Raw genomic sequence first — 26,326 nt, forward strand, 5'->3', positions numbered from 1 at the left:
GTAAACTCACTTTATGTGACTCCATGTTGCCCCAATTTAATTTAATTTATTTATATTTCCAACTTGTAGTCTGAAGTGACATCACATCTATCAGACTGTGTGCACTTGTATCATTTTCACATTTAGTTTGAACCTTTAGGTGAATATATTGGGGTTCTGGGGGTCCTTTACTACAAATTAGCTGTCTGTCTATGAAGAAACACGTACACCAAGTTTATATTTGATTTTGTTTATATTTCTTGCAGTAAATTATTTGTAAAATAGAAGAGGTTTATAATCTGTTTTGCCCTATCTGTTGTTTTGCTTATATTGTGTTCACAAGGTCAGTGCAACTGAAACCTTGTTTCCTCAGGGTCTGTCTTCACCTTCCTTTGTCCTCACTTTATCCATTGGTGCCTTTATAGCAAAAGAGTGCTGTGATGAGACTATACATATGGCATATTAGCATGATGTGGCAGAATGCATTTATGTGGGGTTATAGTGGGCTGCCATGTCTTTACTTTTAATAGTAGGACCTTTTCTGAACCCAAATATACTGAATTGAGCATTTGTTTTGGTAATATGTCTTCATTTACTTACTTGTAATCTCATTTACCATATTATTTTCTTCAAATAACTATTTCCGCACATAATTACATAGCCTCTGATTTAAGTTTCAACTTAAATGTGCCTTGTTAGGTGTAAATATACAAATGGATGTGTATAAACAGTGGCTACTTTCTTCCTTTACATAACGTCAAACTTCAGTTTTAATGTTAAAGTCAGATGTGAAAAAAAAGTAGGAGCTTATTTATTTCTCCTATGATGCGGCTTTAAACCCCAACTGACCTATAGCTTCCTTTTACATAACGTGTGTCACATAATGGGGCTGTGCAATAGCTGCCCACTGCTCCTAGTACTAGACTCCTGGTACTATATGGGTTCAAAGCAGAGAACACATGTCACTGTGTGTGCTGTATGCTCTGCATGTGTGACCATTAAAGAGGGTTTCATCCCTCCCAATATTATTATTATTATTATTGATGTTTCAAATCCAAATGTTGATGACATGCTTGCTTTATCTTTTACTATAATTTCATCACTTTCTAAGACTTTATTTCCTATTTTTTCTTGGTTGTTAAAAGCTTTTTGTGGCTTTATAACTGTACATAAAAACCCAATATACTTATTTTCAATTGTTACCAATGTCAACATGTTGGCTTAATAGTAGGCATTTACTCATAAAGTAAAGACACATTATTTTAGCTTGTGTCCACTCTTTGTTTCCCTTTTTTGTCTTTTTTTGCTTCATGCCTATATATATATTATAATAAATCAAGCTTTTCAACCTACAGGCTGCTACCTTAGGTGGCTTTTTATTCTGAAATCCAGGAACAGACTTTTCATAATAGGCTACTTCTCACATGATCCAGCAGAGAGCGCAAATGTGTTGACAGATAGACAGAGAGACAGAGGAGCAGCAGGATGCTCTGCCAGGTGTCGGCTGCAGCATCAGCACCGCTCCTCCTCCTCTTCCTGCTGTCCGCAAGATCTCTCTCTCTCTCTCTCTCTCCTTGCACTGCGAGTCAGAAAGAGAGATAGAGAGAGAGTGGACACACACGCGTTGTGTTTCGTTTCGCAACTCCACTGCATATGACCTGTATTCTTGGATGATTCAACACCAGAGAAACCTGAAGGTAAGTCGCACAACTGAAAACACTTCGGGTTTGTTGTATTTGATTATTCGAAGTCCCGCATCGGTCTCTTTAAGAAGTGTCGCAGGTACTTTGATTGTATGATTTGGGTCTTGGTGTTGACTCGGTTTGCTATACGCATGTTTAGATACATACGAATCTGATGCATTGATTTTGAGCACGCACAATGCCGTGCAGCTTGTAGGGGGGGTTGTGTTTCTACAGAAAAACAAACAGAAACCCCGTAATATTGGAGTTGAGCCGCAGATCGCAGTGTAAGTGGAGCAGTAGAGCAGAGCATATTGTGGCTGGAGAGAGAGTGAGGTCAGACGGGAAGAGCTGCTGTGATGCAGCAGGTCAAGTCTCTGCGGGTGAAGCTAATGATCACACGTAGATTATCCAGGCTTTAGACCTAACCTGGCCATGATCCACTGTACTGAGACAAACTAAATAATTTACAATGTACATTTTTTTTCATTTATATTATTATTATTATTATTATTAATGTGTTAGTTATTTGTGGTCACCAATTTGTATTTTAATTTCCAGCATCAAGACAAACACATCTTAAATGATGACATGCTAGGGTTGCCAATTGTTTTATAGCTGTGTTGAAGTGCTGTTATGCTGACATAGCCATTTAATGGAAGTGTTTTTAAAGAGCAGTGTAGAGAATGAGGAAAAGGCTCTCTAACTCATCAAGGACTTTTTTTGCACAGATATTGGTTTTATTTTGTCAAATTCCTCCATTCTTAATCTTCCCGTTTCCTCACTTCACCTTATTATTCCACATTTATCTTCGCATAACTCATGTGCAAAGCCAAATGCACAGTATGTGTATGTGCTTTAGCTACTTTATTAACAATACTCATGTCCTCAGCCTCACCTTTAGGCTACTTAGAAGCAGGGGAGGATAGAAAGACAGAAAGGGGTGGATCAAGTTAAGGTGAGCACAATGAAGGCAGCATGTCTTCCACACTCAGCTGTCTCCAGTTCTGATTGATTGGTGTCTGGTGATCAGGTTGTCCTTGAAACTGTGTGTGTGTGTGTGTGTGTGGGGGGGGGCAGTTTTCCTGTATTTGTTAGTGCGCATCACATATCTTCACTTACTGAAATTAAACTTGTTTAGTTGATTAACTTTGCATAAGTTCACATAGTTTAGCACTTGGCTTGGCTGCCCAGTGGTCGATGGACCCTGTCCATAAAATGTGTTTTATAAGTGGTTTTTTTGTGTTTATTGGAATTGTCTGCTGCCAATATCGATCCGGGTATCACAGACTTCCCACATCTATGGGTCATCCAGTCCATCTTGCTAAATCTTGCCATTCCCTCCCAGTCATGTTGATGCGGAGTTTGACGCTGCATCAAAGTAGGGCAGCAGAGCCTCGGCTGTAGCTGCTGTTAGATGCTGATGCATGTGTGATTGATTCATCACATCTGACCTCTGCAGAGTCTGAACGGCGATCAATTCAGCAAATCTCTGCCAGGAAAACCACTCGCAGTAGTGTGTATATGAGTGTGTGCGTGTTTTGTTGTAGTTCTCGGGCTCAGGTGCTTATGTATGTGCGAGTGTTCCTGCAGGTGAGACCATTTGTCACAAAGCCCATGAGTGTAGCCTCAAGGTCATTTTATAGGACAAAACGGAGGAGAGGAAGGATGAGGGAGGGAGAAAACTGAGATGATAAGTGAAGGAGAAACAGGAGGAAAGTAGCCTCTCTAATGTATGTGATGCGTTGTATGTATTCGTTCTCCTTTATTCATACACAAGTGGTGTGCAAATTGATACTACATTGGTTCCTCAAAAGACAGAATGACAGAAAGATGAGGCTGCAGTTATTCCTCTCACCTGTGTTGTGACAACTCATAATTGAAACAGTTTAGAGGCATCTCTTTGCTCAGTAGAAGAATGGTGCATGTGTGTGTGTAGATCTCAACACACGTGCAAACACACATTTTCAAATTCTCGCTGCCTTTGTCTGTGAGGTGGCAATGAGCTTGTTGTAGCTCCTCCCCTGCAGTCACAGGCAGGACATCAGAGGCTGAGCAGAGGCACGCCTCCACTGATCACACACACAATACCCTTTTCACTTGTGTGTGTATACATGTGCGTCAATTTGCTGACTTTATACACTCAGTTTAAGGGAAGTGCAAATGTATTTTGGTGTATTTAAATAACAGTAGTCAGCAAGATACCACCCTTATTAATGAAACCAATGCTATAAATGAAGCTTGACTGGATGTGTGCAGCAGTTTCATTTGTTCATCAGGAAAAACTATAGCAGTAAGTGCTGTACTTAACTTGACATCAGAAAAGCCACAGTCATTTCTTTTTTACGATACTTTACCAGACAGTACATTATTTTTGAAACCTCTTCCGTGTTCCCAAAGATAAACGTATCTTTCAGAGCAGCCATCCTGAGTTCTTTGCCCCGTCCTGCACTCTCTCACCTTTCTTTGTCCAATGTATGAAAACAGTCAATTTCTTACCCACACACAGCCGCTTCAAACCCTTTCCATATTCTTTCTTTTGCACATCGCTACCACCTCAAAAACCCTCAGCTCGCTCTATTCTCCGCTCACCTCTCACTGATCCGTTGCCAGTTTTCCCTCCCCCACACCCCTGGGGTTTGCCACTTGCACATTACACATGCATACACACTCTCACACATTGCAATACAAAATAGATCCCCCTCGACCCTATATCACCCCCCAACCCCTTCCCATGGCTCTCTGCAGCTTCATTTGTTACGCATTTTCTCAAAATAAACAGAAGTGACTCAGCCAGTCTAAGTTGCCGCTCTTTGTCTGGGCTGCCTCATCTCGCCAGCTGTATATCTGACTGTGTACGTCTGCGTGTGTGTAAACTTCCTCACAGTCCCACAGAGAATTCTACTATTGCAGAATGTTTTTTGCTGCAACTGCTTTGCATTTGAAGTGAACACCTTCCCTCTCCTCTTTGTCCCCTCATACAGTTTCATCCTCCAGCCATGCAAGAGTTAATATTTTTCTCTGCGACAGGAGTGAGGGTAGTGGGTGGAGGGGCTTTGCTAATAACAATGCGGTGCAAACGGCAAACAGCGTGGACACCCCTTTCTCTCCTCTCTTCCATGCCACCCTTGTCTGCATCTATGCTTTAACTGCAGGACTCAATGAACCAATAACTCATAAGTCTCGTATCGGTTTCTAATTCTCTCCCACAGACAGCAGCAGACAGTATTTCTTATCACGCTAATCTTTTTACCGGTTCCTCTTTGCTTATTGTTCCCAACTCATTGTCATTTCTCTTCTCATTTCATGCACATTTGTCTTCCCTTTATCCATCTGAACTTACATCCATTCTCACAGGCTGCTTGGCAGAGCAAAACCAGAAAGGAAATGCAGGACCATGTCTGATTTAGTGGAGATTCATTTCCAAGTGCTAAAAGCAATGCTAAAAGAAAATTATAATTTAGGAGATTCTTCCAAGTGTGCTTCTGCAAGACACGTTTTCTCCCAGTGAGAAGCTGTCTCTTTGTCTCTGCTCCTGCTGCAGCAATAGTCTCGGCCTGAGTGTGAGTAGGATAGCCATGTGTAACTTTGCAGACACACAAGCAAGTGCATTCATTGAGCTCACATCGGAAATCAATCTTGTTAGTTTTGAATGTTCTTTGGGGTTACTTTATTTCCTTTTTTAATGCAGTTTGTCATCTTGTCCACAGTGTGAATAACATCATTGCGTGTGAACATGCATTGATGGATGTGTGAACACGTGGCTTCATTTTTCATTTAGCCTCGGCTAATAAATCCTGTTATCAGCATCTTTTGCTTTCCCGACAATTTCATAGCAGGTCGCAAATACCATTTCAATACGGAAAATAAATCATCCTTTATTGCAGATGATCCAATTATATCATTCTGCTTATTCAGTTAGGTATGACCACCCACTCTAACCCCAGATCCTGGAGAAATCCTGTTACAGTTCCCCCTGGCGATACAGAGTGATTCCCCCTGGGGTCCAACTGTGTGTATGTGGGAGAGAAGTGGGAGAGAGAGGCAGAGGGGAAGAGAGGAGGGATTATTTGGGCAGATGTAGTTTGCTAATGTGCCGTCTGTAAGGATGGAGATGGGATTGATCACTTCACCCTGCCCTCATTAACTCTGTATTATTAAGGTGGAAGGGTTGATGGAGGGGAGGGAGAAGAGAGGAGGAAGAGATAGACACACATGATACAAATATTTGTGCGAAAGCAATAAAACACATGGGAATAACTGCAGGGATAACACTTCATTTAATACAGTTTGGAGCTATTTGAAACTGCAGTGAGGGAAGCAAAGATTGTTGACAAGGAGTGTCTGTTTTTGATGCGCTCAAAGTGCAGAGCAACTGGAGGGTACTATTTCTGGATATTTCCCAGTTCTGCCTCACTGTTCTCTGTGATGGTAATCCCTCTGCTGTGCATGGTGAGCTGGTGCTTGCTTCACACATACAAGGCAGAGTTTAATGAATCATCACTTGTGAAATTCTGTCTACAGGGGGCCCGTTGTGTCTTCTGTGAAAACGAGAATTTAGCTTATTTCGGTGCTATTTCTGTGTTGTGTTGCTGACAGGGATGGGGAGGAGAAGGAATGGATGACTAAAGCTTAGCTTATTTCTGAATAGACTTTCTCACTAAGCCTTATCCTGCTGGATGATTATATGTGAATAGAATACAAAGTACAAGGAGAGACGAATACAGATTTTTGTGACTCCCAAAATATACAAAATGAAGATTGTCTATGTGCAGAATTTCTCGGTTTATTTTCGTATGTGTAAATGCATCCACATTCTGCAGAGTGTAAATGTTCACAGGTTCACACTCACATTCAGCTCACACTCTCACACACACCAACACAATCCAGGAAAGTGTACAAGGACATGCAAGGATGATGTCATTAGAGATTCATTACATGCTTGCAAAGACACAGCATGTAATGAATTAGAGGATTGGAGCTTTATCTTTAAAGGTAACAGCTACAGTGCATTATAATGTAAATCCTGCAATAAATCTAATTATGTCATGTGCTAATGCTCAGGAGTCATACATTACAGTTACACACACGTCAACGCTCTGTCCGTTTGTGTTCCCTCCATCCCTTTTGTTTATTTCTCAGTGTGTTGGAATTTACATCTCTACAGATGTGTGTGTGTGTGTGTGTGTGTGTGTGTGTGTGTGTGTGTGTGTGTGTGTGTGTGTGTGTGTGTGTGTGTGTGTGTGTGTGTGTGTGTGTGTGTGTGTGTGTGTGTGTGTGTGTGTGTGTGTGTGTGTGTGTGTGTGTGTGTGTGTGTGTGTGTGTGAATGAAAGAGAGATGGCACAGGGGGAGTGTGTGTGTTGTTGGGGTTCCCCTGGGACCAGCGAGCTATAAAACCTGTCTGCTCTCCAGTAGGGGAGGAGAGGAATAAAGCAAAGTGCCAATGACAAATGGCCCCTGTTATAGCCACATGTGCTGCTGGACCGACAACAAAGGTGCCACCAGTGTGTATGTGTGTGCACGTGTTGATGTGTGTGTCTTTGCAGGTGAGTGTATTCAAGTGAGGAATAATGCGCTCATTTGCACATACAGTCTTTGTGTTGTCACATGTGTACACAAAGACTGTCACTGACATGGAAATAGTTGTTTCTTACATTTCCTGCATGGCCTGACTTCCCCACAGCCTTGACAATAAGACTCTATATGCTTCTATACAAATCCCCATCATTATAAATATCTCCCTTTTTTCCCCTCTTCTCTTTTTTTCAACAAAACTCACTGATCCCACTATTTAAATAATATATTCATTAGATAAGGCGATGCTATCCTGGATATGTGTGTGAGATCCGATTGTGCCTCAGATCAATTAAATGATACATGACTCAAAAATGAAAGCTATCTTTATAGTGTGAGTATTTTATATACATTTTTTCTTTTCTATTCACAAAAAATAAAGAATTTGGGATCAGAAAGTGGACTTTCCCCTTCTCTCTTTAAAAAGCCTACGTTCCCTACATCAAATTTAAGAAATGGAAATCCATCACCCTTCTCTGACCCCTCTCCCCTACCAATATTTAAATACAGTTCCTAAGAGATACGCATCGGATACAGTTTATTCTGGGCTTCTCTGCTATTTGAGCAACCTGCAGAACAACAATGCACGAAACAGAAATATATGTTACCAGTTTCACCAATGGGAGTAATGAAGTGCTCATTAGCATTATATATTGTAAAGGAATTTCATTAATTACTATTCTCTGCTCTCTCAGGCTTGATTCAGAAAGACACTTCAGAAACGGTGCTCTATAGCTCGTACTATGGAGGTCCATATGATATATTCCCTTCCATCAACCTAATTAGAAAGCAGTGGCTCTCCTGCATCAACTTGCTTTCTGTATCCATCTGCATGTCTCATCCCTCCCACCTCATGTCTGCTTCTCGTTTCTCACCCACACAGACATGCTCAGAGAAGAAAAAAGATTAAGGATAAGGACAGCCATTCTCTTTTCTAATTCTCCTAGACTTGATTTTGCCCTTCATTTCCAGTGAGTCCCTCATCAAGTGTCACTCTCAGCCCATCATTTTCCAAATCTTTCTGTGGTTAAATGCAGCACTTGATGGGTAAGGAGCCCGGTGAAAACCACACATTCCTATCCTTCACTGAATTTGATCACCGCTGAGATATGGTCTCATCCCGCCCCATGCTCTCAGCACTTCAGCAATCCTTCTATCTAACCACTCAGGGAGATGATTGCTCCTAGATGAGCACTATGTACCTGGAGGGGGGGGGAAATCCCTTGCTTTCACTCATCTTGTCCACTGTGTGTATGTTGTGTAGTGCATATATGTGTGAGTTCACATGTGAAAGTGTTTCACAGCAGAATGTATGCATGAGCTGTAAGTGTAAAAGCATACAGCTGACCTTCAGGACAGTCTCTTTCTAACGCTGACCTTTTTTCCCCGATGGAAGCTGCAGGGGTCAGGATGTCTATTCTCCAATTCCCTGAGATATGGCATTGCCATGACAACACAAGCAGGACTTTTGATTTTTTTCCCCCCCTTTTCTTCCTGCTGTTTCCCCGAGTAATTACGTCAACTTGCTGAAACAAAGCCTGACATCGTTACATATTCCAGCCCAGATCAACTCGGCATGCATTTATGCAGGAAGTATATCAGTGCTGTGAAACAAATCACACAGCAACCAAAAAGTCAAACTAAGTAGAACTAAGTAGACTTTTTAATTCTGAAATTAGTTACCACAGCAACATACACAATATACATCTCATTTATAAATGGATGTTGTGTAAAAAATGAATTAGCTACTACATTTGCTTGGAGCACTGTTGGCAGTAGTGCATATACAACCCATACAGCCAATAATGGTCACAGTGTACTGCTGTAGTAGTGCCGTGTTTCCTCTGCTTAAAAAAGAAGGAGCTTGATGATCAAAGATATCCACATTTGTTACACTTGTAGTTGCATAATTCATTATCCATTTATCAGCTCCTCGCCAACATCTGTCCTGCTTCTTCTCTTCACTTCTAAGTTAACGCGACAGCAGGGAGAGCCTGTCTCTTTTTTCTCAAACAAAGTCTCATAAAGCATCTAAAAATACACCTGTTTTTAAAAAAACGTTTATCATTACAACAGGTCATTTTATTCACATAGTCACAGACAGGTTTTTTGTTCCCTGTCTGATTATGTGCAGGGTTTATGTTCAGATTGGTTTTGTGTGGCTCTTCTGTGAGGTGAAGCCTAATTTATTGTTGTTGAGCCACTGTGACCGAGCTCAGCCAGGACTGCTGTCATCAGCACAACCTCCAGTACTACATCAGTGCCGTAATTGATCTGCCACCATGTCCTCTCAGAGAGTTCTGTGCCTCTCTAACACAGCTCTCTGTCTCCCTCCCTCTCCTAATCCCTCCCCTTCCCGCCTCTGTGAATCGTGTGTTTTATAATTAGCTAATTATTTGATTGTGTGCACCAGCTGAGAGTAAATATTAGTAGAGTTCACAGAGTATAGACGACAGTGTGTGGATGGTAATACATGTTGTTGTCTATTTGTAGTTTGTAATTTGTAGTTTCCCTTTTGCTGGAATCCCTGCAGAATATAACGAGTAGAGTAAAGACATAGATCAATATCCAGAGATGGCAAAAGTAAACACAACTGACCTCCCTTTATATTAACAATAATGTCATTGTTAGCTGATGAATGTTTCGATGCTGAACAACGGCAAAATTACAACGTTTCCATTGTTCCCTCTTCTTTAGAGAAGACCAGGAAGTGATGGATACACGGATCGTGTTCAAATCAATAGGCACGCAATGACTCTAAATAATAATGATCACGCCACCAAACACACATTCAGACTAAAGGAACCAGCTGTTTGGAAAATGAAAGAATTAGAAAGTACAGGTATTTGTGTTCAAAATGTAAGAAGTAGAAAGTACAGGTATTTGTGTTAAAAATGTAAGAAGTAAAAGTCAAAAGTCGAAAAATAAGTAGTGGAGTAAAGTACTGTGTACTCCACTACTTCCCACCTCTGCCAATATCTGATAACACATCTGATCAAATTACTATAATGGCAAGTAAACATGTTTTGATAGTGTTACAATGTTTGGCATTTGGCTCTTTTGGGTCTTTTATTTATTCGTTGGGCAGTTTACAGATTCCCAAAAGATTCTATAAACTGACTTTCAGATCTCCAAATCACTTCTAAGATGACTTTCAGGAATACAAATACTATCCATGAATGTTTCCCCTTCCAGTGCCATTGGACAAACTGTAGCTCAGCACCCGATTTCAGCAGCATCAGATACACCACAGGCGGGGACAGAGCAGTTCACGTAGTTCACTTATATCGAGCCACAGCACACACAGAGGAGCACCTGCTAATGACTACAGACTCCCTCACTGCAAGGATAATTAGAGGGTGGGAGTCCTATTTGAACTTAAAACTGCTCATTCATATTCAGAGTGATGGTTTAAAGATACATATGTGTCTACCTAATGACCCTCTTGGCCGAAAAATACTACGAAATGAGAGGAAATGTGATTTTAATTTAAGCCTATAAGAGTATGTGGAAGCAGTTTTACTCACAAGCAAACAAAAGATACTCTTCTTACAGGGGAAATTATATTGAGTTCATTAATATTCTGCGGTTATAGGCATAAGGAAAAATTCTCCTATAACTCTTGCATAATTATGGATAGTTGATGGAGACACCCAGAAGTCTTTCCTCTGAGAACAAACACAGAGTTATTCCATGTTGTCAGAATCGCTCAAGTGTCTTGGGTGTCTTGTTGTGTGTTTTTTTATTAAATCTGATATGATTAAACCGTGCTGCAACCGCACTGCCCTGACTTGACATGACAAAGCTCTTTTCCCTCCCTGCCACCGACTCATCTATGGACTGAACCTGTTTCTATGGCACCACCGTTACTTTGAATTGGTGTCTCTTCAAAGGGACACAACCATTAAAATATCTGTAGCCTACCCCCTGCAATTCGTTGCCTTTAAATGAAGCAGGATGTTCTGTTGCGGTGTAAAATCAAATCCTGGCATTGGCTAAACTACCCATATGGCATGTTAGAGAGGACGTGTTGAGAGAAGAGTGTCTCCTGCTGTGATCAAACCTACAGTATGGATTTATCCCTCTTGAGCTGGTGTTTTTCCCATGACAACACCCACACATAATGTTCATGTTTTCCATGCTGGGAACATGCTTGCACTTGAGCATATAAGAGAGACAGTTTGCTTGCACTGTATTATATAAAAAAAACATTAAAACATATTTTATTGCAGATGTTTTTACCCTATCTTGATACTACCTTCTCTTTTTCAATGTCTCTTGAGAGAAAAAGCTCATTATAAAACACTTCGCACCCTTGCCTGTCTTCCTCTTCGCCTGTCTTCATCAGACATCCCCAGGGTGAATCCTTCACTTACATACAAACAGTATGTCACCTCAGCTATCTACCATTTATCTCTTCACTTATCTATTTTCTTCCTGCTCTACAGTGAACATCCAATCATAATTTGATAATTGCATCCTCTTACTATTGCTGTACTCTGCCTGGTGGTTAAACCATGAACATTAAACGATTGCTATATATAGAATTAAATAAAAAATGGTTCCAAGACTGTCACTTCCTGTTTTGCTCCCAGTATCTTTTTGTCCCATGGGCAGGAACTAAAGAGAGCAATATTGTGAGCTGTGCACAGATGATTTCAGAAATTGGCGCTACCAAGACCAGACTAAAAATAAAACATGTTAAGTGGCTTGGGGGAGAGAAAAGAATGGGCTGCTTCCCAGGCCCACTTATTACCCTTTCTTACAGTTTGCTTTCTTTTCTTTCATTTCAGATTGAAGAGACCCCCATCTGCTCAAAGACAGCTTTGTTAACTCATAGTCAATGCAAGATAAGTGGCAAGTTAAAGTGAAACTGCTTCCTTGAGATGACATTTTGTCCTTGGAACAATCGAGTGAAGGGCCATCATTACACAGTTTCTGAAGACGAGAGACAGGGAACCCTTGTGACTCCCTAAATGGACTCAGCACCCTGTAGGTGTCTTTGAGCGTGCAAAAAGAATCGATCGAACATGAGCATCCCAACTGGTTTCCAGGGACTTCGGGTCAATGTTGAAAAAGGAGAAAAGATTGGAAACAAAACCCAGATCCAGTTTCCCCGATCTGGGAATGATAATGCTTATCGATTATCTTCGACTACCGATCAAGAAGGAAGAAGATTGATACATGACACAGGATATAGCACAAGCTCCATTCCTCCTTTGGTTTCACAACGTGATTCCCTGGACAAGTTAGTGATCTGGGGCTCCGAGCAGCGTTGTTTGGAGCCTGACCTCGAAAAGTTTGAGCTTTTGGACTGTCAGGAGATACATACATTCTTGGGAAACAGAGATCAGGACGATGACGATGGAGCAAGTTTGAGGGACGGAAGAGATGACGGTCCCATGTCCATATCCTCAAGCTCAACTGCCAGCTCTGCTTCGACCGGCGTGAGGAGAAATGACAACGACAACAACAAAGTGGAGAGCAGAACACACCGGGACGCAGAGGTGCAGAAAATGATGGCCTGTCATAGCACTGAAGACTTGGACATATGTGTGACAGGCTCAATAGAGAAACGGGACAGCAGGTCAGGGAGAGACAGGGAGAGACGGAAGGGGGGTCTGAAGGAGTCCAAGTCTGAGACAAATGTATTCGTCTCCAGTCTGTCAGCTGTTTCTTTCAGCGGGAGTCTGTCAAATGTGCTGGATAGTGGCGGAGAGGCGCAGTCCCTCATCTCTCTGTCCTACTCCAAGACCAACCCTTATTCCCATACAAACCAAACTACCTCAGCCCAGACCAGAACAAGGGCAGGCCCTGTGGATGCCAACCAGAACTCCCCGCCACCGTATTCTCAAGAGAAACACAACCATCCTCAACTGTACAGGCAGGATCAGAGACAAGAGGATGTAGGTCAGTATAGAAATGGATTGTCTTTTGACGGTGGGCTGGGCCAAAGGAGGAAGGCAGGATTTGAGGAGAGGGTGCTGCCACCAAGACGACAGCAGCTTGTCAGACCCCTCTGTCAGACAGAGATGGGAAGATCCAGGAGCTTAGCAGAGCCCAACACTTATCAAACTCAGACAGGGCAACCTTCTTCCCCCAACCCCTTCCCAGATTCAAACAGGAAGTTTACAAAGTCAGCTTTACGTGAACCCTCAGATTTCTCCAACCTGTACAACCCTACTGGAGTCTCACAGCCCAGGCAAAGCAACCAGGCACCTCCTCCTGTAGAAAAACAGCCTGCTACAACTGCATGGCGAAATTCAAGTCCTTCCACTATTGAGAAGAGACCCCAGACTCAGTTCACATACAGAAGGAATTGCTCCAGTCCCAACAGGATGGGGATTGATCCAAGGTCATCTACCCCTCCCCACTCTCCTCTCAGGACACCCCAGGGTTCACCTCGCAGGGAACCCTCCATGTTCCCCGTTTCCAGGAATATCCCTGGAGTGGTTCGACACCTCCCGTCAGGATGCAACCCCACTGTAGCAACATCAGCTCAGGGCTATGGCAACAGTTGCATGAGAGCACCGGTGAAAACCAATATAAGCACAAGTGGAATTCCCAAAGCGCCTCCTAACAACCAGCAGAGCTCCAGCCACAACCCCAAAGAGAGCTCCCCATCACCTAAACTCAGACCCAAAGGAGTCCGGCCCAAAATCATTACCTCGGTCCGAAAGAATCCTCAGTTTAAGCCCCAGGCTGCTGACGGACCTTATCAGGTTTCCTCTCTACCATCCAGGCTGTCAGCGTACACACACGGCCAAACAGCCACTTCCTGTAAAGACAATACAAATGACCACTCCAAGCCAGACTCAGACACCAGAGGACCCCCAGTGCTCAGTGCCTCCAATCTGCTTTATGACAAATACCGCCAAGACATGCAGACAAACATCTATCCATCAGGAATAATGAGCAGGAGTATCAGGCCGCCCGGACACACACACACCGTCCCGCCTGCACACACACACAGCCATTCAGCACCCCCGAAGCTAGGCAGCAAAGCAGACTCCTTCTACAGGGCACCATCAGAGGTGAGTAATGTTTGTCATAACTATGAGTGTTGGATTTCAAGGTTTTATAATAAATGTTTCTTAAGGCAAGGCAAGTTTATTTATACAGCACTTTTCAACACAAAGCAATTCAAAGTGCTTTACAAAAATGAAAGACATTGAGAGCATAAAACACATTAGAAACATTAAAAAGCAAAGATAATAAAACATGAATAACACAGGTACATGAATAAAGGTTACAGTGCAGTGTAAGATGTGAATAGTTCAATTAAAAGCAGCGGCAAAAAGGTCTTGAGCCTGGATTTCAAAGTAGTAAGAGTTGCAGCGGACCTGCAGGTTTCTGGTTTGTTCCAGATATTTGACAGTATCTCTAATCACATCCTTAGATGAATTCAACTTTCAGAATGATTTCTCTTGTTGTTCTGGCTTGTGCTCATTCTTATTGAAAAAAGGCCTTTCTAGGATTAAGCACAATCACCGTAACAGTGAAGAAAAGACGAGATTCAATTACGACGGTTCCCTTTTCATTAGCAGGAGAGAATTACTTTATTATATCCGTTATGTCACACACATCACGTACAAAGACAAACCTATTCTGTTCAGTCTGTTGTTTCTGTTTCATAGGCTGAAGCTCATGGTTTCGCTCCCTCAGTAGCCCATGTATAATTGATCAAATATATTTTGCATTTTATTCCTACTCTTTCAAGAGCTGCTCATTATCCCTTATTGATTCTGATTAAATAGCTTCATTTGGCATTCATATTCCTACAGCATCAAACACCAACACGCAGAAATAAATAGTTAATGCATGTTGAAGAACAAAGCCCAGAGGGACAAGAGGAATCTTAATGCCTTCTGTGTCACTGAATGTTCGTTAGCATTTTGTACTGCACACAAGCTCTAGAGAGAAACACTTGCTCTTGAATTAAGCTGATGATGTTAAACAGTTCATGTTGCCTGATCTTAGTATCCCTGCATGTCATTATAATGTTTAACACTTCTACTCACAGCACACAGAAGGTCTATGGACACACTCCAAGATGCAGAATTGTTGTTATCTACTGCACATGGTTATACATATACTGTTCTTCAATGTTCTGTTGTTGTCTGTTCAAGCTATTATAGGCAAAGTATATTAGGTTTAACAATAATAATATCATGCTAGCCAGTCTTGGATGGTAAACACATAAGGATGGACGCAAATGTAAGCAGGAAACCCTGTTTTTATGGCACAGACTATTACAATTGTGAAAGCTTAACGTTTTTTTTGCAACACATGCATGAATCAAAAAAGTATTCTCTCTTTAACTTTGAACCTTAGCCTGACCCATTTCTTTTCAGTTCTGGTCCAAGGGTACAGCATTGATTTTTCACAGAATATTTATAATAGTATTTTTCATCTAATTGAATTGCTTTGAACTCCAGGTTGGACGGTCTGCCAGTTTCAAAGTGAGTTCTGGTGAGGACGCGCTGCAGTCCCGCACGGCTGCCCAGGCGGGGGGGAGCGGCAGCCTCCTGCGCGCGGGGCGGGGGATGCGTCTCGGTCTGGGAGCTGTCGCCAGGACGACCACGTGCTCAGCCAAGGGCAGAGTACCCGTTCAAGGTCAGAGGTCAACACTGGTCTTCAGCCAGCCAGTCCAACCTGTCAACCCAGCAAGCACTCAGAAAATCCAAGATTACACAGGTAAGAGATTTCCCCGCATTATGTTTTAGAGTGAGTAGACATTCCTCACAGAATATCAGACCGGCTCTTTTGTGCTACACTGTCTGTCAGATCTTATTTCAGCAACCCAACATCTGACACACTAGAGAGCTACCTCTTCCCCATTGAAACATATTGGCTTGAGATGAAGGCAGCTCATTAATATGCATTTTCTGAGATTTCCTTTTGGCTGATCTGATTGGAGGGCTTTAAGAAGGAAATAATCTCAGGGGACTTTTCTGCTCCAGAAGGCTTCCACCTACAAAACAAAAATCAATAAATAAAAGCTTGCTCACGTTTTCTTTCCCTACACAGCAAAGTCAGATGAATCACATGCCACATCTGACTGCTGAAGTCAGATGTACATCACATTACCCAAGACACATTTTACAGAAACACAGAAACATGCATGTTCATACGTACAGATACAGATAACCCAAAACTGCACATACAGAAATGTTTAGCATAATATGCTAAATATATATTAATGGATACCTCAAATTAATATAATTAATTATATTAACTTATAGTAATGATGTGCCAGGCTTCCTCATAATAATCCCCATTAATACATATGTATGTTGTCTCAGTGCTGCTTGGCCCTCTGGAGATTACAGGCTTTGAAGTGAAATGCAATTAATGTTTAAGTAACGTCAGTATCTGCATGCAGGAATCATGCCTCGTCTCTGCTGTTCCCTGCCCAACACACACGGAACGGATAAACACCAGCTCACACATGCACTGTCTATGTAGCATGTACCTGTACTTGTGTTTGTCAGGTTGTTACGAGGGGGTTTCTGTTGATTTTATTATTGTGCATTTCATCCATGTATGGATACATCTGAGTAACCCTTGTGCCATCCAACACTTTCCTTTGTTCCCTTCATCGCTGTTAATTACAACGTCTCAGACTTAAGTGAAAGGAAATCACTCCATCTTGCGTACATACATTATAGTAATTATACTGTGTATGGCAGTCAAAATACTCAAACTACTCACATAATTACCATGTAGGTTTGAAAGTTGTTATGATAATGAGGATCATCCACTAACTGGACAGTCTTTTTGTGATCTACTATAACTTCTGCATATCGAGACTCTCATCTTCACAGCCGCTCTACTTTGCTCGAGTAGTTCTACAGAGATTGCAATGCTCTCAGCTATCATTTAATAACAATTTAACGCTTTGTGGAGGAAATCTATGCAGGTTACCTTGTCCTGTAGTTAACATCGGTTGGTCATTAAAATGTTTATCCCATTGACTTTTGTGAAACCAATTGACATAATCATCTCAAGTTAGGATGCTTTTCTGTCCGTAAAGGTGTATGTATGAAGATGTTTTCATTTCTCAGGGGCTGTAGGGAGTGGTTCAGACATAGGGGGGAAATGAAGTGGTTTTATTTTAAAATCTGGAATGGATGAAGAGAGAAAACTGCAAGCCCAGGTGTGAGTTTCAACACCCAGGGTTTTACGATTTATCATGGAAATTCACATTTTCATAAATGTCCGTCTTTTTTGAAAGCCGCTTTGGCTGAGTGTATTTCTTTGAATAAAAACCATGGTTAAGGGAGAGACCGCCAAAATGTAAAAGTCATATAAATATTTCCATCAAATTTCAATGTATTGTCTTTATATTGTGACACATAATGTGTATCTACATTTAGAAGGATCTTAGGTCTGTGATTTATTAGCTTAAGAGGTTTGTCACACTCTCTTCCCTCCCTCGTCTCGCAGAGGGAGTGGTAGGAGGCGAGAGGGAAATTAGGACATTTATCTTTCTCAAGAGGAGCGAGCTCCAATCTAATAAATATTCCACGTGGCACACAGGCAGATATTGAGGAAGGAGGTAATAAGTTACACTGGAGGCTTTTCTCCCTCTTATTGTCCCACTTTGTCTTTCTCCACCAACACAGCTTGTTTTCTCTCTCTCAGAGGTGCTCCCTTTTGGTATTGATGTGGTGGGCACCCTGTAGCCGAACTGGAGCACACAGCTGTGCCAAATAGTTGAGGAAAGGAGGGCGGCCTACCTTATCTCTGCAGCCAGCAGGGGATAATGCTTCCCTTCCCACCCCAAATCTAAACCTTATCCGCAGGCTGGGGTAGCAAAAGATGGGGCTTCTGTCCAAGGCCTGAGGATTTGCTCACTGCCCTCAGTATAAATGTGTGCAGCCGTGGTTGTTCATGCCTGCACATTTCATCTGTTTTTCAGTTGGAAACCATAGATTACCAAGAGGGAGGATTTCTCCCCATTGCTACCGGACAATAGCTCCCATTATGGAGCTATGATTACTTTATCATCCTTCATCCTTTCTCTCTGAGATTCACTGTTTTTTTCTTTCTCTGACTTTGTAAGGACGATTTATCATCTCTCTTTTAATCAACCTTCATTTTGTTGGTTTAAAGTCCAGAAACCTGAATGGTAAAGCTATGGTTTCATGCCGTTAGAATCACTGTAATACTTTATATACTCATGAGGAATGACTGATTATGTAATGGCGTTTAAACACGGGTAAACACAACGTATGCAATGGAACAATATATCATCTGTGTCCTAAATTGTTGTTGTCAGATTAAACGTCATAACAGTGTTTGCATTAAAGAAAGTGCTGGCTTCCAGCCCAGTCTGCGAGCACAGCCGAAGCCAAAAGCAGCTGTTAGCAGGTTGTTGTGTATACTGTTATTATATTTGCTTGCTCTAGCAGTCGGAGTCATAACACTGAAAACTTCCTGCCACCCACTGAGAGCTTAGTCAACACAGGATGATGAATTAATCACTGGGGATAGAAACAGCATCGCCTGTATTTTGAATCGCCTGTATTTTGAATCGCCTGTATTTTGTTGGTATGTGAGTGTTATTGAGTTAATGAGTCTACAGCAGTCTCTCAACACAAACACAAGCACAAGCACATCATTTAGTGTAGCCTTTCTCATGGAGCTGTCAGTTCAACAACACATGCTGCAGCTACAACAACATGAGCAGCTGATTACCAGAAAAGTTGAAACACAGAGAGCTTTCTGGAAGCTTCTGTGATATGAGTTCAGCTAAGGACACACCATGTAACAAACCCAACTCCTGAACAACTTTCTTTTCTAAAATGTTTTCAAATATTGTTGCATTATCCTCCTTTTAATGCACAATTTTCATCGTTGTACCTTTTATCTAAATGTATATGTCTACTCTATGCTATTTTTAGTTAGTTTTTATGTCTTTTCCTGGTTACTGTATTCTGTGTGATATACATTTTCTGTGAAATGTCTATGTGAAGCACCTTGAACTGCACCATCGTATGAAAGGTTCTACTTTTATTCCATTTTATTGTATTTACTTGCACTATTTTATCTGTTGTATTGTGTTGCACTGTTGGTGGAGCCTGGGACCTAAGATTTTCATCGACATAACTACATTGTAGCTATGTACGAATGACAATAAAAGCCTTGAATCTTGAATCCTTGAAAAAAAAAAAATGTGCTATACAAATAAAGATAATTATTATTGGATACTGAAAGCTTGTTTTTCTTCTTTTCTAGAAGATGAGGTTTTCACCCATCTTGCTCCTCCTCCTGCTCCAGTGTCAGCAGCCCAGCCACAAGCCGTGGCCTCCAGATCTCTGATGCCCAAAGTGAGCCAGTCCGGCCTTCGCCCCCCCGGCTTCAGCTGCAGCCGTCTCCCCGCCGGCCGCCTGGCAGCGTTCGGCTTCGTCCGGAGCTCCAGCGTGTCGTCCGCCTCCTCCGCCCACTCTGCTGAGAGCTCACAGAGTGACTCCTGCAGGACCGCTCACCGTGAGTGCTCTCTGTACAGATCTGTAGTGGTTACATAATGTGCTGGTATCAGAACACCATGAGTTAGCATCAGCATACTGCCTTCATTGCCCTTTTATATGTATTCCCCTCATGAATTTGCATAGACAGCCCCCTCCTGCGTTCATTATGTTTCAGTTAGCTTCTTCTTCCTGCGCTCCACCCCGCTTACAATTAAGCTCCAGGTCAATAACAACTGTAGAGCGGCAGGTTTGCAGAGCGCATTTCTGTAACTCATCAGGACACAATATAAGGGATGTTTCTAGAAATCACATTGCCTGTATATTTAATTATAAACAGCTGGGTACATTGATTAGACAAAGCTTCCATGCAATCATTATTGTTTGTGCCTGTGTAATCATGATTAACCCTAATGGGGCGCTAATATTAGTTAATTAAAGTCATCATCATTAAGACCAGTATATTGTCGTTTTACTAATGGCTTCATTTGATGTATAATATGTCTTAGGATTCATGAGTAAAAGGTGATGACATGGTGGGAAGTTGGTGTGATTATACAGTCAAGAAGTCAGGATGAATGGGACTCTGCAAAAAAACGAAAATACAATATGAATTTACAACAAAATCGATTGAAGACGAGTCACGAGGCATCCCCCATTGACGTCTCGGCTTAAAACTTTTTTTTTGTCTTTAATGTAAGTAAAAATAACAGAGCACATGATGTCATGTCCCCAGACTCATCAGTAATTTAACAAGCCTTTCAGCTGGGCTTCAGATTTAGTCAGGACTGTTAGATAACAGTATCGTATGGATAGTAGAGTTGTTTTTTAACAGCTATAGTGTACTTACAGTTGTGATTTCAATGCTGCTTGGCAGGCTGGTTGGTTAGTTGGATGAATTTGTGGTAGCTGCATGTGTTTTTAATGTGACCTACATAGGGAATGCTTGCTCTTCTTCTCCCAGTTACAGTTGACGTAAGCACCTCCATTCTCACGCACCTCAGCCCCCCCTGTTATGTCATCACTCCTCTCTCTCAGTCCCCCCTTTTGTACTTTTGTACTTTTTTCATCTTTTTTCTCTCTCACAGTGGTTTAAAATGAACACAAACTGTGCGGTAATGCGGGGGAGGCAAATGATCAGCTACCGTGGAGTGTGGAACAGGGGAAGAGAGCACTCCCCCGGGTTTCCACAGCAGATTGAATTGAAAAAAGTGGAATAATTGTGTCGATTTTCATTTTTGAAAAGCTTGACATCATTCATACAGCTAGGCCTATTCATGTTATAATTATTGTTATGATTGATTCTGCATCGTTAGAACAATTGTAGTGAAAGGCACCAATCAATGAGCAGTGCCCTAATTGCATTGTGGGTATTGATCGAACGTGTTGGCTAGTATACAATAAGTCTAAAATGATTACTCGATTTATCAATTTGCAGAATTTGAGACTTTCATTGTTTAAGTCATTCTTTAGACATAAATACCAGACATTAACCTGTTCCTAATATATTGCTTATATACAAGCCATATTAAAACTGGAGCTTTGGGAAATTGTGATGAACATGCTTTGATCAGACTATTTATTAAGATAGAGAATTATCCTCCGTTGCAGGTTTAGCTTTCAACAATAGCAAATGCAACCATCTCTAGTGTTCTTATTTATTTATTTGTTCTTCTTCTGTTCCCTATACATACTTTTCACCAACTTGAATTTTAAAGCTCCTCGTACATTTCAAACCCTTATCTCCAACTACATTTAGATAAGCATTCAAAGTGTTGACACTGTAGCGATCAATTGCTCAAAGCTCACATCCCTGCAGCATCTTAAGTGAATCTGTGCAGTGAAATGTCGAGAAGAAGTGTGAGACAGAAAAGTAATGGAAAACGTTTCCACTCGAGTACTCGTATGCCACCAACTCACACTTTCAGCTACATATTTAGTTTGGATCATTTCTGGTTCGGTTTGTTGTTGGGGATTAATGCGACTTAATCAAAGTAGAATAGTATTATAGATGGATTGGCTGGCAAATATGAATATCATGAATCAATGAGATTCTGCTGTACCCTCTTGGCCAAAGATCACGAAAGCATTAAATATCAAATTAAGTATGACTCGTTTTCTGTTTTCACAAAACCCTAAACATAAATATACTCATAGCACAGACCTAACATCATAATGCTTGTTTTTGTATTTTATATTTAAGCAGCTGCTAATATTAATTTGCAAATTGACTTCAGTTTCACTTACAAAGTCGAAAACTCTATATGCATTTTGACTGCTTTATTACATCCGTCAACACACAGCTACAGAGCACAGGGGTAAGTGAAAGAAAATAAACTTTAAAAGTAGTGCCTGCAGCACAATGTTCCACTTCCTGCTGTCAGACTGCTGCCGCTCTGAGCATGAGACCAGGATGGAATTGAGGAAGATAGACATGAGAGGCGAAAAATTAAGGGCCTTTGATGTTTGAATGTGTGTGTGTGTGTTTGAGACAGAGCGAGAGGCAGGAGGGGGAAGCAGGAACATTTACCTTCACTTTTGACTCTCTGTGTGGTGCTTGTGACCTTTAGCTGTGAGGCATTTGAACTGTACGCTCTTTTTGAACCCATCAGGGGCCTGACTATGGATCCCACTCCGTCTCTCTCAGTGTGTGAGCGTTTATTGAGCTTTAACCATCAGGTCGTCTGGGGTCTTCTTGTCTCACTTTTGGGAAATTTGAAACGTGTTCTTTGAGATGAAACCCTTTGTCACCTGTTCTCTGAACCTGGATTTAGTTCTCCTACATTTGACTGTCCGGCGCAAAACTATGTAAGAATTGTGCCAGATATCAAACATTTGCCTCAACCCTTAATTTTGGGTATGTCATGATGAAATGAGGGTTTGATTAGTTTTCTTTTTTTCCCCTGGGGGAATGTATACAAATCTTTTAAAGTAGGAGTGACTTTTTGTTTAAAGTTAAGCTATTCCCTTATTTGAATTTTAGATATAATCAACTTTACCCTAAAATGATTGCATTTGGAAATCATTTTAAAGCCCAAGGCGTTTTGTTAATTATTATTAGGGCATGTTTCTAAGTGACTGCACAAACCAATTTGTAAAGTGATGTTTTGACTCGCAGCAAGATGGTGAAATATGGGGACGGATAAGTTAAATGAAAGTGTTAACCACGGTTCAGTTTCTAATTTCTAATAGCTCCCTTTCTGTTAATTCTGCATTTTCTTTCTGCATGCAGGTGTTTGGAAATATGTGAAGTGTGCATGTGGTGATAAATGTGTTTCCGTGATTTTCCTCTACCACTCGGGATCTTTGCCCCCCCTCTCACTGCGCTCCACTCAGATCAAAGAACAGACAGATTGACGGAGGAGTTCACACACATGTTTCCATCAAGGCTGTTGAGGGAGCCGCAGCAACCCAGCACCTCCCTCCGTAACAGAGAGAAGAAGCATGCTCAGCTGCTCGTTTCCCCATTGATCAGCAAGCAAAACAGACTCCATTAGGGCTCCGGATGATAGGAGGATTCATTAAGGAATAGAGTGATGGGGAGAAAAAGGATTTCCTGGCTCTAGTAAGCTAGTAAGTGGGTTAGAGGAAGGATCCCTTGAGTTTAAACTCCCTGCTGTCGTAGCTCGTCAACCCGCTCTGATCAATGGTTATCGTGCAGATGTGAGGAGAGAGTGGAGAGGCAGAGGAAACGACTTGGGTTGTGAGGATCTTCTATCATTTGCACAGTCTTTAGTTCGGATTCACAATGTTAAAGGGTTGGTTCACCCAAAGTACTCTCACAGTTTCTGCCTTTATCCCAATAACGGGGAATTTAATGTTATATCGTTTGAGAACACATTAACAAATTACAGAAAAAAATCATTCAACAGTATAATCTCTTGTCCTGGAAAGTTTGAATAATCTACTGAACACCCTGTCGATTCAACACAGTCTCACGGCATTTCATGTTATAGGCCTACTCACAAAATTGATCTATTGATTCGTGTTCACCAACACGATTTCGCAATTTTTTTCGTGTCACACAGAATGATTAAAAGCAATGTAAATAATAAAAAATTAGAAGGAAAAAAAGATGACAAAAAATACAGATTTCAGTATTCTGAGGCTCTGAGCGCCATTTATTTTCCTCGCGGACGGCAAAAAAATATTATACAATTTAAAATAAAAGGGATAGGGTTAGCCTTAGGGTAAGATATTGAGTAAGAAAATGTTTTTATGAACCGCAGCTTCCGGTCTTCCAAGACCCGACCGGACAAAAAGACGTGGTGCAGGCACGAAACAGAAATACATTGCTTTTAAAATCGTTCTGTGTGACACGAATCAATAGATTAAATTAATTTCGTGACTATAACACGAAATGCCGTTGGTCGACTGTATAACTTATGGGGACTATTTCTGAGGTAGAAAGTATTGATTTCCAATGCTTAAAACCCAATGTTTGGATTGAACCCAATCAGAAACAGATTCCAAATGATGCTATAGATTTTAATCAAATAGGAATTTAATTTGGTATATTTATGCAGAGATAAGAAACATATTTATTTAAATTAAAAAATACATCTGATATGCTATTTTTATTTAATAAGGATTTTCAAAAATGTTGTTTTTAATGTAAACTATTATTATTGGACGGGGGAAATCATGGAAAAAGAGACAATCTTCCCACCTCCATGTAACCAAGGTGACATTGTGCTTAACGGCTCTGGCCTTGATTGATTCTTATCGCTTGTTTGCATATGAGTTTGCATCCAATTATGTGTGTGTTTGTCTAGCTTCTGGGGGGGCTATAGGTTACTCTATTTGACATTGATTAGCCATTAACACAATCCCCCCTTTAGCCCAGTTGCTGACATCCCCTATGGTGTTTCGGGGATGTGTGTGTTAGAGACAGAGCATCCATGCTTGTAGAAAACCTATGGGGATACGTTGTTAATTCCACTGTGATTGACACACTCCATTACATCGCTGAGAGGAGGAAGCTGTGCCTTTGAGCCACGCTGACTCTATGATGGAAACTCAATCTGCAAAACAAACTTTATTATTAGAGCATCATCACCTCTATCTGTCTTCTCTTTGGCTGGAAATCAAATGAACGGAAAGGAAAAGCGTGCAGACGGGAGCAGAAGAGCTAAAGGGAGATGTGGTGATAAAAGAAAACTCAATGAAACCAAATGAGCAGAGGGGAGCGAGGAAGGCAGAATGTATAAGAGAAAAGAGCGGAAAGAGAGATGCATGCAGGGATTGGCGCGGGGAGGAGAGAGGATGCCATACCCAGGATGCCTTGGCTTGGATCTGGTCTGTGACTCATGCTAGCTCACTGTGAGCAGATGGTTTCTATGGTGCATGCGCGCACACAGATATTTAAAAACGTGGACATACACACACACACAAGCACACACTAGTAGAGCAGCAAATTAGATTGGCCAATTAGATATGGCTGCCATTATGCAGCTGAGGAGAGGAAAGCTAACATGGCAGAGGCTTATTGAAGCAGCAGCGCAGTGACAGTGAGGAGGGGCTCAATGGGCCCCGTTCATTAGCTGATAACTTCCCAGGATTTTATCCAGCCCCGTGTTAACCACTGTTTATGAGCTTAACTGATGGTCCGGGGCCGGGCCGACACAAACATTGGGAATGATCGAGTGGAATTCTCCTGCTCCAACCACCTTTCACTCTCAGATTAGAGGTGTATCTGAGAGGATCGTCGCCTAATTTGAACAAGACAGGGGCCCCTTTTAATTTTATGTTCTATAATGATTCCCTTATTTTGGTACTGTGTTATTTTGTTAACTATTTTACACTGGTCTTCTGATTGTTTCAAATGTTTCTATTTTCTATTTTATAATAGTTCAAAGCATTTAAAACGTGATAAACTACTACAACTATGATGAATATGGATACAGGAGTTTAACAATCTGATTAACATGTATACAATCCTGATTGGGCATTTTATTGTTAAAAAAGCCTTTTTGTTGTGATTCTTATTTCTTTTTTTTTACTTTCCTCAAACAGCATCCACGTTCGTTCAATTTCAGATTTCACGCAGCTCATCAAACTGGATCATAACCCACAAACTCAACCTCCTCTTGACTCCTACAATAACTTTCACATAACTTGCTAGGGTCATGTTTGTGTGAGCTTCTATGTAGCCTGCTGTACGTAAAACGGGCCCCCAGTGGCTCGTATAATAACACTTCAGCAGGAGTAGCCGTGGCTCCCTTTTGGGGTTTGAACCCAGTTAAAAGAAGGTCACTCTTCTTACCCACAAATCCTCCATTCTTTCCTGATCTGGCTTTATCCTTTTGTGGCTTTTTCACTTGCTCTAAGCCTTTTCTTGTTTAGGATACTATTATTGTGCACAGCAGATTTTAGGAAGCAATATTGGATCTTTTTCATCTCCAAACTTCTGAGATTATACAATAAATCCTAAAATACAATTGTAAGGGAAAAAGTCTGTGATTGATGTCATACTTGCAATGCCTCTTCATACATGTGTTTGTCTACCACAGAGGTCATCACTCTCTTATTGACTATAAGAAGAGAAATACTCTGTGTCCCTTTTGGTTGGACTGACCCTTTAATCTCCTGACATCTGGGTCCTGACAGAGGACAGG

The 26,326-nt window shown here is 41.4% G+C and overlaps 1 protein-coding gene across 1 annotated transcript in view; it reads left to right on the forward strand.

Moving 5' to 3' along the window:
* Window positions 1-1,529: 1,529 nt before the first annotated feature.
* Window positions 1,530-26,326, forward strand: part of mtus2a (microtubule associated tumor suppressor candidate 2a) — a 47,268-nt gene continuing 22,471 nt past the window's right edge. Inside the window, exons 1-4 of the mRNA XM_034199800.1 lie at window positions 1,530-1,676; window positions 12,030-14,270; window positions 15,675-15,933; window positions 19,480-19,731. Coding sequence (XP_034055691.1) covers window positions 12,267-14,270; window positions 15,675-15,933; window positions 19,480-19,731 — 2,515 coding nt within the window. The 5' untranslated portion in view covers window positions 1,530-1,676; window positions 12,030-12,266. The remainder of the gene's footprint in view (window positions 1,677-12,029; window positions 14,271-15,674; window positions 15,934-19,479; window positions 19,732-26,326) is intronic.

This window comes from Gymnodraco acuticeps, unplaced genomic scaffold (genome assembly GCF_902827175.1).
Source record: "Gymnodraco acuticeps unplaced genomic scaffold, fGymAcu1.1, whole genome shotgun sequence".
NCBI lineage: Eukaryota > Metazoa > Chordata > Actinopteri > Perciformes > Bathydraconidae > Gymnodraco > Gymnodraco acuticeps.